The sequence below is a fragment of the Colobus angolensis genome, unplaced genomic scaffold, assembly GCF_000951035.1.
Source record: "Colobus angolensis palliatus isolate OR3802 unplaced genomic scaffold, Cang.pa_1.0 Scaffold244, whole genome shotgun sequence".
NCBI lineage: Eukaryota > Metazoa > Chordata > Mammalia > Primates > Cercopithecidae > Colobus > Colobus angolensis.
In genome coordinates, this window is record NW_012115644.1 from 1243681 (window position 1) to 1256609 (window position 12929).

At 39.4% G+C, this 12929-nt stretch overlaps 1 protein-coding gene across 1 annotated transcript in view; it reads right to left on the minus strand.

Moving 5' to 3' along the window:
* Positions 1 to 4610, minus strand: part of DKK2 (dickkopf WNT signaling pathway inhibitor 2) — a 115043-nt gene extending 110433 nt beyond the window's left edge. Inside the window, exon 1 of the mRNA XM_011945717.1 lies at positions 3630 to 4610. Coding sequence (XP_011801107.1) covers positions 3630 to 3851 — 222 coding nt within the window. The 5' untranslated portion in view covers positions 3852 to 4610. The remainder of the gene's footprint in view (positions 1 to 3629) is intronic.
* Between the last annotated feature and the right edge of the window lie 8319 nt (positions 4611 to 12929).

Consider the following 12929-nt stretch of genomic DNA (forward strand, 5'->3'; position numbering starts at 1 on the left):
AAGAAGCAATTGCAAACACAAAACCAAAGGTTTTTCATTCACACAGAAAAATATATGAATTTCAAAGCTTGATTGTTTTAGTAGTTTGGGTTTTTAAAATTTGTTTTGAAGGTGGCCCATAAAAGTCAACACCTCAAACTTCAGAGGTAGTATTGAGAAATGGCATACTTCATCAAAATATATTTATTCACATGATGTTGAAGATTTTGTTTGAAATTACTTTTAATTTAGAACATCTGAAACAGTCTCCTTAGAAATTGGCATATATATTAAAATGCATAAATATTTATATATTATGTAAATATATTAGTAACAGTCCTGAAACTTAATTTAGCCTGTATACAAATATAGTACATACATGCAGTACTTATTAGCAATAGCTGCAAATGAAAAGGCAAGTTAAAACATTGATGCGAATAATTCAACAGTTCATTGTTTGCTAATTCTGTATCAATCTTCTGAATACTGTCACTCTCAATTTACTATGTCAGTTTCCTTTATAACTCATACGGTGTCTTTGAAAGCAAACCTAAACTGAGAAATGTAACACCTCTGGAGAACAGTGGATTTTCTCTCTCTAAATCTTTTCTAAAATTCAAAGGCACATTTTAGAAGTGATATTACAAATAATCCATCTTGCCTATGGAACAAGTAGAATTCCTGTAAATAAGAATATTTATCTTTACACGAAATCAGGCAACTTTCAATAAAACTTTAGAGCTCATATAAGTCTCTTTTTCACTTTTGTGGATTAATGAATTTTCTAAATTTATTCAAGAATTTCTTCTGCAGTGGCAAAATTTAATTCTCTATCCTGAAAAATTAAAATAGGCTATTTTCAATTTCCATTTAAGAGAAAGAACACCAAGGACTAAGTTTCCAATCTGCCTACTTGAAGCTGCATCCTAGAGCTTCTTCCTCCTGTATCCCTGAAAGAAATATATTTCAACATCATTTGTCAAGTATAAAGGAAGTTGGGGGAAATCAAACTTAATAGGTCTTAGGATGATACTATATGGTTAGCTAACTAGATTAGTTGACACTTTAATTCCAATATTTTCAATCACATTTTACTATTGTGATGCCTAAAACTTTAGTTCAGCTACATTTCTATTCTAGAGTTTTTCTCTACAAAAGGAAATACATCTTCCCTGTAATAGCCTTTCTAATTTCCATTTCATTTATGAAAATAATAATAGTAAGAATGTTGGTAACCACATAACTATAGAATAAAAAATATAAAGAGACTCGCAAATATCCAAAGAATTATTCTTTTTACTTCAAAGAGAAAATGTTTTACTATTTGTTTCTTCATAACAGTACATACTTTAGATCATTCATTAAACAAGAATATACAAAATAAAATTTTCCCATTTGCCAGTTATCCTCCTGCTATTCAACCCAATATTTTATTTTGTTTTACCTTTATCTTGAATATGTTAACAATTTTTTTCACAAGCTTAATGTCAAATTTTAACAATCTAGGATTCCACTTCAGTAAATATAATAAAAGATATTCCATAGAACTGGTATGTTATGAAAAGCATATTAGAAATTCAACCCATTTGTGAAATAAATAAATAAATAAATAAATTCTCAATGTAAGGCGATGCAAATAGACTTCCAAACTCTTTAAGAAGCATAATTAAGTAGCTATTTGGCGAGGGATCCACATAAAAACGTATTTTATACCGATTTATATACAGACACAGTATCAAAACATAAAGAAGCAGCTAGGTTGTGGGATGCATCCCTCAGTCTCCCCTGTGTAACGCTATGGCTAATGAAAAGACACGTGTAACTGATCTTCTGACAGAGGAACATCAGGTGTGTGGGCCCAATTGTGGGACAGAAACAAAAAGCGCTTTACAAAAATTCCCAGAAAATACATAGATTAGAATGAAAAGGAACCTCAATACTATTGAGTGCTTCCCTGTGTCCTTGGGAGAACTACACATTAAGCTTTCTTCAACTGGGAACATGAAATTTGAAGTCAGTAGCATTAGAGGAGTCATGATTTAGATTGAGAGCACCCATTCTTTCTAACCCCTGTTTCATCTTACGACACACTTCTAAGAAACGGTTAGGTCCATTGCTATTGATAATCCTAGCGTGTCTCCCAGGAGAGGAAAAACGAATGAAAGTGGTCACATAAGCGTGTAGGCATGTGCACGTGTGTGAGGATGTGCAACAGTTATGTTTGTGTGTACGTATATGTACTTTCTTATTTTTCCTGAGACCTTAAAAAAAATCTGATTGCTGATTTTTTAATCCCTTGAAAGGATAGCTGAAATGGTAGACATTTCAAAGCTCTGGGAAGAGTTCTGGAACTGCAAAACTAGCGAAACTGCAAAATTGTCCCCGTGAGAGGGCAGTAGGGGGCCAAGCCCGGGCCTGAGTCTCGTCTCTCTGTCCATCCCAGACTGGCTTGGCCCTCTCTGTCAACCTTCACCCTGCTGGCTGCGCTGTGGACAGGGGCGGCGGAGGACACCGAGAGCGCGCAGAACCGCAGCATCAGTCGGCTCCAAGGAAACTCAGATCTTTGGGGCGTGGGCCGCCGCCAGGGGTTGACACTTGTGCTGTGCGAGGTGCGTGTGCCATTGGCAAACTGGCTTTCTCAGTTTTGGCTTCCCACAAAAGGAGCGGAAGGGGGGAGCTGTCGTGATTCCCAGTGCCCACAGAGCCCCCTCTCCTGGCCACTGCGCGCCAGCCACAGCTGGTACCGAGTGTACGCGCTCGTCTCTGTGCGTGTCTATTTGTATAACTATTTGCAAGTAGCTTTCAATCTATCTGTCTGTGTGACAGAGACAGAGGCGCCTGCGGAAAGTTCACTCTCTCAAAAACGCCTTCAGTGTTCTGCTGTATCGCTGGCGCCTACGACTTTGTCATTGCCATCTCATCATTTTGCTTCCTTCCGGGTGATTTATGTACAATTACGCGTGAGTGAGAAATGCGTGTCTACTGCAGTTGTTTTGTCTGTGACCTTACTTCTTTGAAGAGAGAAAGTGGTTGGGAGGGAAGGAGAACCTGAAAAGGACTAATTCCCCCTCCGGATTGTAAAATATAATGGTTAAACGCCCAATATCTCAATGTCTAGACTGAATTCCCGCTCTGCCACTTATACTAGCTGTGTGCCTTGGGCAAATCGTTAATCAATCCGTGCCTCAATTACTTCATTAGCAGAATAGGAAAGCAACAGCATCTAGCTCACAAAGTTGTGAAGATTAAATGAGTGAATACGTAAAACGCTTAGAACTGTGCCTGGCATGTTAATAGGTGCTGTAGGTTAAATGCTATTAACATCTTCATCAGTCGATCACAGTGTTAAATGGAAGGACCATCCTGACCACTTTCTCCACAGAAAAGCACTAGATCTTGATACGTGCCCACGCCCCAATGCAAAGGTGAGACCGAATCCTAACCCATTCACTCCGTGCAGTGCAGGACCAGCAGCCACCCAGACACCCCCCGCCCACGCAGACCCTGTTCAGGGAATCCCTCCTCAGCAGTCTGTTCTCTATACCTGGGGCCATGCTCCGAATTTTGCGAGATGCAATGGCAAACTGCTAGCCCAAGAGAGCTGGCCCCTTCCTCTCCTGTCTGAAGAGTGTGTTTGAGGGTTTTCCTACCTGCCCCAGGTTTTTGCCCTTCTTACTGCCGCCGAATGCCAGTCCTTGGTATATGCCCGCAGATCGATTGGCGGCCTGAGCAGGCGTCTCCCCGCCCAGAGAGGACTTGATGGAGTTGAGTTTGGCTCGCGAACTGCCGATCTGTGAGCTCTCCACCATCAGCACCGCGGCCAGTAGGAGCAGGCAGCGGGACGAATCCTTGCACCGCATCAACGCGGCCATCTCCCGGCGAGGGGTTCCCCAGGAAAACTCAAAGCCCGAAGGGGTGGAAATGCAAGGGGAGGCAGGACCCCAACACGGGGCCCCTCACTCGGGGCGCGGGGGCTTGCAGATTGTGTTCCCTCAACCCTTCCTGGTTCGGGGACCCAGGACCATATGAACTCAGTCTCACGCCTCAGGACAGAAATTAGCGGAACCCAAGCGAGACCAGCTTCTCCACCAGGGCAGGAAGTTCTGCAATAACTGGAAGCAATCAAAGGCGAGGCGCTTTCTCGCCAAGGAGGCGTGACCCAAGGTGCAAGAAAACCCAGCCCTGTGGATCGCACCGCTTCCGTTGCTTCTTGCCCCGCACCTCCTCGGTCCCCCCGGGATCTCGGCGCTTTAATTCTCCTCTTAATTGATCAGGTGGCCCACACCAGTTCCTTCTCCTTCCGACTCAGTTGCTTTTCTCTCCTCTCTTATCTTTTATGTGTCAAACTTCGCAGGACACAACGCTCCTTTCCAAAGTTAGCAGGCGCTTTAGTAGGGGATCAGGAGATGTCCCCGGGCCGAATCCTCGAGATCTGAAGAGAACCGAGGTCCCCCACACGCGCACTCACAGTTGCCCCGAAGCGTAGTCCCTTGACTCACAAGAGACAGAAAACTGCTGCCAGCGCAGCGACGCCAGGCGAGCGGACTTGCGCTACGCTCGCCTCGGGCTCCCGCTCTCTCTCTCTGCTCTCTCCCCCTCCCTCTTTGCTTTTTATAGCTTCCCACAGCGGGGTTTTTTTTTTCTTTTTTTTTTTACCTCCGCCCCCAATCCAAGAGTGACGAAGAGTGAAAGCTTTTCTCTCACCCCCCACCGCTTCCGCCCCACCCCCCCCCCCCCCGCGTGCTGCTTCTCCTTCTGTGGCTTCCACTCCAGCTTTTCCTCCTCATCCTCCCGCTCTGTCTCCACCCCACAACTGCTGGAAAAGGGGAATATAGCTTTTCCATGGGGTGAGTGGAACATAGGGGCTCCTAATTCCTGCCAACAACTCCAGCGGTTGGAGGGGTCTTTGGAAACAGGCGGAGGGCAAAGGTGGAAACGGAGAGGGGCAAGCTGCCACCACGTGATCGCCGCCACCCTTCCTTAGATCTTCCCACCCTTCTTCAGCCCCTGACTCTGCGGGGAGAGCTGGAAAAACCCTATGGAAGCTTTAGAAAAGTGAGCATCTGCGCATCTGCTCATTAGAATTGTGTTCTTTGTGAGCTCATGTTTGGTTTTAGCCTGTGCCTCCAAGGGAGTGTGTGAAGCTGGAGTCGTATAGGTGCGCCAGGGGGTGGCCAATGATCCGGATAGAGGATCTGGAAGGAAAGGGGCAAACCAAAGAGAGGAAAAGATGAGCCTGTTCGATTTGGGTCTTTTTAGTCTCCTTCTGAACCCGGGCCCCGCCGCACACGTAGCATATGTCTATGTCTCTGAGGGACTGGGAAGAACGGGGTGCTCTGGGTAAGCTCCAAGAGTTTGGACCTCACAGCTCGATTGAGCATCTTTACCATGCCAGGCAACTGCTCTTTTTGCGAAAAGGAAATCCCAGATAGGAATGAACGGGGGCAGGGAGCATTTGAGATCCTGTCTCCCTTGGCTTCCTGCCTTCTAACCCCTGGAAATTACAAGAGAAGTCATTCCTGTCAGCCCCTGGGGCTCTCCAGGTCCAATTCCCTTCCGTTGAAGGTCGAAGGAGGCTCCGGGAACTACTGGGACGCGCTGGCGCTTGGGGGCGCCAGTGGCAGCAGTTCAGCGAGCCACGGAAGTGCTGCAGGAGACAAGCGCTGAGTTTGGTGATGTCTGGTGGCCAAGTGCGAGACTTCCCAAGCACAGCAAGGGATTGTTCAAAAGTTGTTGCATTTCTCCTTCGCGGACACGGACGGCCAGGAGCAGAGAAATCCAAGCATTGAGCCACAACTTGAAGTTAGAAGGCTGCTAGCCGCCAGGGGAGGATACTAGCAGCATCCTCTTCAGAATTTTTGGACCTAGATTTCACAGCTTTCACACCTGATCCTGGCGCATGTCCATGAGTAGGAATTAAACTTGTCGCTAAGTGAGAATGTTAGTGACTCTTATTTTCCCCAAAACAACGCAGAGTTCTAAAGTGTGGATTTAGAGCTATTTTCTCCCAGACAGCTCCGGTTTTGCAAATTTCTCAGTCCTGACCTATGAATCTGTCTGCTCTGAAATTCTTCATTTTCATTATTTTTTTAATACACAAGCAAATGGGGATTAAAATTTGCACCCTTTGGCATGTGTTCTTATCTTTTGAATTTCCTTTCTTTAAGACAGAGATTTTTTCACATTTTTAGTGTGTGGGTTTTTTTTTTTTTTTCTACTTTAAAAATATACCAGGAAAAACAATATGGATGACCCTTGAAGGACATCATACGATCAATCACAGAAAGACAAATCCACTTATAGGAGGTACCTAAAATAGTTAAATGCATAGAATCAAAGGTTGGAATGGTGGATACCAGGGATTGGGAGGAGAGGAGAATGGGGAGTTACTATATCAATGATCATAAAGTTTCAGTTAACCAAGAGGAACAAACTCTTGAGATTTGCCATATGGTATTGTACCTATAGCCAACAATAATGCATTGTACTTTTACAAACTTATTGAGAAGGTAGATCTCATGCTATATAGATATAAACTTTATATGTGTGTGACATTATATACATGTACAATGTATATATGTATTCTTATATATATACACATATAATATTATTGTAGTAAGAACATTTAACATCTATATATGCCCAGTAATAAATTTGTAAGTTTATAAAGTTAAGTGAGCCATTCTAGGCACTAATAAAAGGCAAGGAGATGGGTCCTTACTCTATAAATAAAGTACTTAGGATTTCAAGCTTAGATTTTACGGAAGAGTATATCTTTTGCCTTCATTCTGGGTTTGCCAATCAGAAAGCATGACAGAAATTGAGAAAATTAACTTACGAATCTACTGGTTTAAATGTTTCTGAAAAGTAGCTTAGAGCAAAAGGAAAAGATAAAAGCTAAACACGTAGGCAACAGATCACTCTATATTCACTTGGAAGGGTGTAGACTTTGACCATACATTGAAGAACAAACACAAATGAACCATGAGAAAATGTGAGGATGCTTTGCCTGTTTCTGTCACTTCTTTCTTTCTTTACTTCTAAATAAAATAATATCCCACATACACAGGCCTAACTTTACTCATATGTACTGCTAAACAGAAAAGAAATATCAAGCACAACACATTCACTCTCAGTTCTGAGTACTAACGTAAAGACATTATCTCAGAGGCTCATTCAACACCCCACAAGTTCCAACAGCAATTTTTTACAAATACAGTTAAATTGAAAGTCAGCATAAAATCTACTTACACAAACATTCTTCCATATAAAACAAAATCAGATATAAAGAATCAAAAGCTAAAACATACGCAATTACACCTTAGGCTAAAAAGGAGTCAAAAACTAATTTCATTCATGAGACAAATGCTTTCTGTAAATTTTTTTGACAGACAGAAACAAACATACATGACCCATATGTTGACAAGTAGATATGCATACACAAAATCAACTAACTGTAAATAAACATAATCCTTTGGCTTACTGTCATAGCACCACACGTGTTTTTCCCTTGTGTGTTTTCCTAACTATAAAGACAAAAGCTTCATATTTTACTTGGGAAAGTAGATTTTGATGCCACTTGCTATAACATAATTAGAGAGTAGATATTTAAAAATAAGACTGTACAAAAGCAGGATGTACAACCCTCTTGTCCAGAAGAAAGTGCCTTAATGGACATTTTTTCCTTTGGTCATACATTCCCTCTTATCTTTGCTCCTCTATCTGTGGGGCCATTTTGGTTCCATAGAAAAGCCACTACTTTCTCAGCAGTTGTTTCTGGATCCTGGATTCCTTTCGAATACTTAGTCCCAAAGGTATATAACTTGTCACCTTAGTCTTGTTTACTGCAGCTTACTAATTTTCATCCCATTAGCTCTCTCCCTGCATTAGTGAATACTTCCTACAATAGCCTTTTTATCAGTTGTTCATGCATTCCCCACACATGAAGCAGGTATGGTGCCCTGAGGACACAGTGGTGAATGAGTGGGGGCCTTCCATCTAAAGGGGCTTGGAGCTCTGTAGACACCTTGACTTACTAAAATCTGCTTCTAGCCGCTCTCAGAAGTGGCTGCTGTGAGCCTTTCTTTATTCTCATCCGCTGCTGAATTATGCCAGTCTGAGAGTTCAATGTGTCACAAAATATCTGCAACTCGAATTCAAGCCAAGCTGGCTTGAATTCATGTGACTTTGGGAATATAAATGATCAAATATGTCCCCCAGAGTTCTTTTTTTCCCTTATATGCACATTTTAATGGTGTTCAGAGAGACAATACTCCTACATTTGTTGTTGAACTCAAAGAAATGACCCTAGTGATGGTAATGTTAGGTCAGTAAGAACAGAATAGCACACCTAGGAAGTAAGATTCTCTTCGGTAGGTCCCACAGGACACCAAATTATCTTGCACACACAGAATAGACATGAAAATCGTTAATGTGTGGTTGGACCTTGATGGATGTTAAGGATCTGAAAAATAAGATTATGTGGGTTTTCCCTCTCCATAGTAAACCAAGCTACCTGGCTCTGTAGCCTAGTAATACTTTGAGAGTTTTATGTTTCTCCCCTGCCTAAGAACAACAGTCTCATGTGTTGCTGCAAACTAACTTTAAATACCTTGTAACAAATGTAAGCTTGCATTGATATTGTGAAAATTTTTTGTGTTTCTTGATGGGAATAATTTTCATACCAGATATGAACAAACTGCGTCTCCTATTTGATTCCTGCATTAATTTCAGTTGTTGATGAGATCTTGACAAGGTCTCATGGACAACAGGACCAGCTAATAAAAAAGATCTCATCGCCTACATTTGAATCACTAGCTATGCTTGACACAAACATGCACAAGTGAAATGGGTCAGAAGATTTCACAGTAAATCAATCTGAAACAATTGCTCAGCCAACAGCTTCTTTTTTGAACCTTTACAAGTTAGTCATCTTATCCATACTTTAGCTGCCACTTAAATGAAAGAGGATTACTGAACAGATATTTCCCCTTGAGCCTGAACCCAAACAACAAAAAAATGCAAATAACATAATCTGAAACTCAGGCAGATAAAGACGTCTACTGAGCCTTGTGCATGTATGTGACCATAGATGGAGATGGAATTAGAAAAAGTCATCAAATATTTAATAAGAAACATTTTCCTTTATGATATAAAATTTTTGTTAGTTCTATACAATGCATATCTTTTGTGGTATGTTCTCACTGCTGAGTTCTGGCAGGTTTTTTGAAGATTCATCTTTTGAAACAGTACTAAAGTACCAAGTAATACTTAGCAGTGAACGAATCATATGTTTAATTCTTGAGTGAGGTTCAATTCCAAAGAATCTCATCCTGATGAGCAACAAAACAAACAACATTTAGATAATCTGAACGAGTGATTTTCAGATTCTGTTCCTTTCAGCTCACTAGGGTTCTGCTGAGGTCTCAAAGTAAGTTGAGAACTGTGCTATTTTTTATAAGATTTCAGAGGAGAGGGATCCAGCTCTTGGATCAAAGTTAACTTTTACGTGCCTGTTTTTGTTATTGTTTTTATTTGGGAAAGGATTGTGTTTGTTGTTTGGTTGGTTTTAATCAACTGTTAGCTGATCCAATTTAGCAGCCACAGTGAACTGGGCAAAATACTCTATGAGCCATCAGCCTGCCAAATACATGATAGATTTATTTCTACCCTGTTAGTATCACAGACAATTTCCAAAACGAACATTACTTAAATGGGGAAACTGTTAAACATATGGCAATTTATTTAGTCAGAAATGATTTGGTCATTTGAAGTAGGGAACATTAAAAATGAAAAGGCAGGGTAGCTAATCCATTCATTGTACCATGTGTTTATTCCTAATCAATTATCTGAACCTATGATTAATGAATATGGCAAAAATTTAATTATACTCATACCACACATAAAATAAACTATGGTGCAGACTAAAAATAATGGAAAAATTATTTGCAAATAATAAGGAAATAGATTCTCAAGAGGCAACTCAAAAATCTGTCTTTGAAACACAGATTTCAAACCACTGGGCTTGGTAACAGAAAATGAAAAATGTGTTTAGTTTATCTTTGGAAGATTAGTTTGTAATAGATCCTACTTTTTGACATTCTAGGTATAAATTATAATACCTAGGGTCAGAAATAGTTTGGGATATAAGAAAGTCAAGATACTATGCTTCAGTCAGCTTAAGGAATGTTATAGGTAACTGGCTTGGAATATACAGTAATAATAAAAGTAATAATAATAACAACCAGATTTATTGAATGCCTTACATGTGCCAGGTTTGTTGAACACTTTACATATAGTGTCTCTTATTTGTATCCCACAATTCATCCCTTTAAGATAATGAATGTACAGTCCAGTATTAAAATAATATTGAGCAAAGAGTAGCTTGCAGGACAGTGTGTCTCCACTTGCAGTAATGGATGCCCAGTTATGGCAATAATGTGGAGGGCACACAAGAAAAGGGGAATCCATCAGAAGAAACTGGAGGTGCCATTTCACCCTTGTAGCAGACCCCAACACAGATTCCTCTGAAGGAGCTAAAATAAGTCATTTGGCAAAGGATTGCAAAGGACACCAAAAATATAAGTACATGACTACATGTATTGCAGCTTCGCCTAATATAGTAAAACTCTTGGGCCTTAATAATTATAAAGCAGAGAACTTAAAAAGGCCCTCTGCTACAGATGGCATATTAGATTTCTAGGGCTTCCATAACAAAATACTACAGATTTGGTGGCTGAAACAACAGAAATGCATTTCCTTACCATTTAGGAGGCTGCAAGTCTAAGATCGAGGTGTTGGTAGGTTTGGGCTCCTCTGAGGTGACTCTCCTTGTCTTATATGTCACCACTTTCTCACTGTGTCCTCCTGTGGTCATCCCTAGCTCTGTGTTCAAATTTCCTCTTCTTATAAAGAAACCAGTCATATTGGATTAGGATCTACTTTAATTTCGTTTTAATTTAATTGCCTCTTTAAATAACTCATCTCTAAATGTGGTTACATTTTGAGGTAGTAGGACTTAGGGCTTCAACATATGAACTTGGTAGCAGAGCACAGGGCAAAATTCAGCTCATAACAGATAGATTTATAGATGTAGTTGCATATTGAAACACTTGGGAAAACAGTAACATTTCTGTACAAAAGACATATAGCAGTTTCTCAGAGTTCCTAAACTCAACAGAGAACTGTTATATGTTTATTTTGAAAATATTATGTAAATAATTTTATTACCATTTTATTTCTGGATCTGTGTTAATGATACTCATTTTTTTTTACCTTGTCTCTTTGTGTGACTTATGGTTAAATTAGAAATCAGCCAACTGAGTCTGACTGTGATTGTCAAGATTCCACTGGGCCCGAAAAAGAGAAGAGAGAATACAAGCAATTTGCCAAGAACATAAAGTCATTTCTACATTTTTAAAAAGTGACTAGTTAATGAAAGATGGAAACAATAAAGCATATCAGTACATGATAGAAAAGTGAAATCATCGTAGATCAAAGGAAAAGGAAACAGCAATCAAAACTACAGTGATCTAGCAATCAGCAAGTTGTTCTGTTACTAACTTAATTTGTCCACTTATTTAATTTGATTTGTTTAATTTACTCAGAAAGTTAATAGTTCCTTGGAATCACAGTACCTTTAATTAATTCAAGGCAGTGCTAAATATGTAAAAACAGGGAGGATATCTAATTTCATTGAAACTGGTAATGAAATCACTTTTAATATAAGTGCACTTGACCACTTAGTCTTTTAAGTTATTACAAAATCTGAGTTGGAATAAGTTCAAATTTACTTTAGCTGTTTTGTTGTTTTTTCCTGAAATTTATAAAATGTATTTTGCTTGTTATTGTCAAGAATGTATGTGAACGTTTGTATATATTAAAGAACAATCAATATCTCCAAGAATATAACAGCTGTTTATATGTTACAGCTGAAATTGTTGGGTTAGCCTTGTTCTCCAATGCCAATCAATGTTGTATTTTTAAATTAATAATAAAATGAAACTCTCAAACCTTTGATCAATTTGCCTTTTATATATCAAAATATATTGTATAAATATGCTCAGTATTAATAGAAGTACTGAAAGTTTGAAAACCATCTTTTTGTTTTATAATCTTCAATGTATTTCACCCCTCCACTTAACACTGGAGGTAGCTACCACTGAGGCCAGGAATATATAAACTATAACTATAAATGGGAACTCTTTTTAACATGAAAAGGTAAGCTATATTTCCAGCCTTCTAAATACCACTTCCAAATTCACTAAATTACTTGGTGTTTCCTCCTATATGTTAGCATAATTTTAGAAGGTCGTTTATTAAAAAAGCCCCCAGCTGCAAGTTCTAATCAAAAGTTATACATGTTATAGTCCAAACTCTTCATTCTCTTTAGCCAAGTGTAGATACTGTCTGAAATGGCTAATTTTAAGATAGCGTATTATGATGATATCTGTCACTCACTTGTGAAATACTTTCTGAATATAGCTGACACAATCATATCCAATTTTTTGTTTCAGGGACTATTTAATGTTAAAAATGTCTCTAAGGAAACCATTCTAAGGAATTCCTCTAAGTAAATCTATATATGTGGGGGATGGAAAATACAACCCTTCACGGTATTATTCTCTGACAACAATTCTCTGACAACAAAAGAATTCCTGTTAATGGTTAGTAATAGTTATTATTTTTTTAAGTAGTGATCTTGTAGTGATTATTAATCAGAAATACTGAGAGGTCCAAGTTCATGCAGCAGAGGGCAGTAATGGACACTTATCATGGTAAGAGACATGAGCCAGAGATTATTACAAAGTAAGTTTTCTGGAGTAAGGTGTTTAATGGCCTTTCCTATACCAGTGTTATTAAATAGAGGAGAACTGATAAATAAATTCACCTATTCCTCTCATGAAAAGGTTGCAACACTCTTCAAATATTAGATTGACTGAACTAAAAAA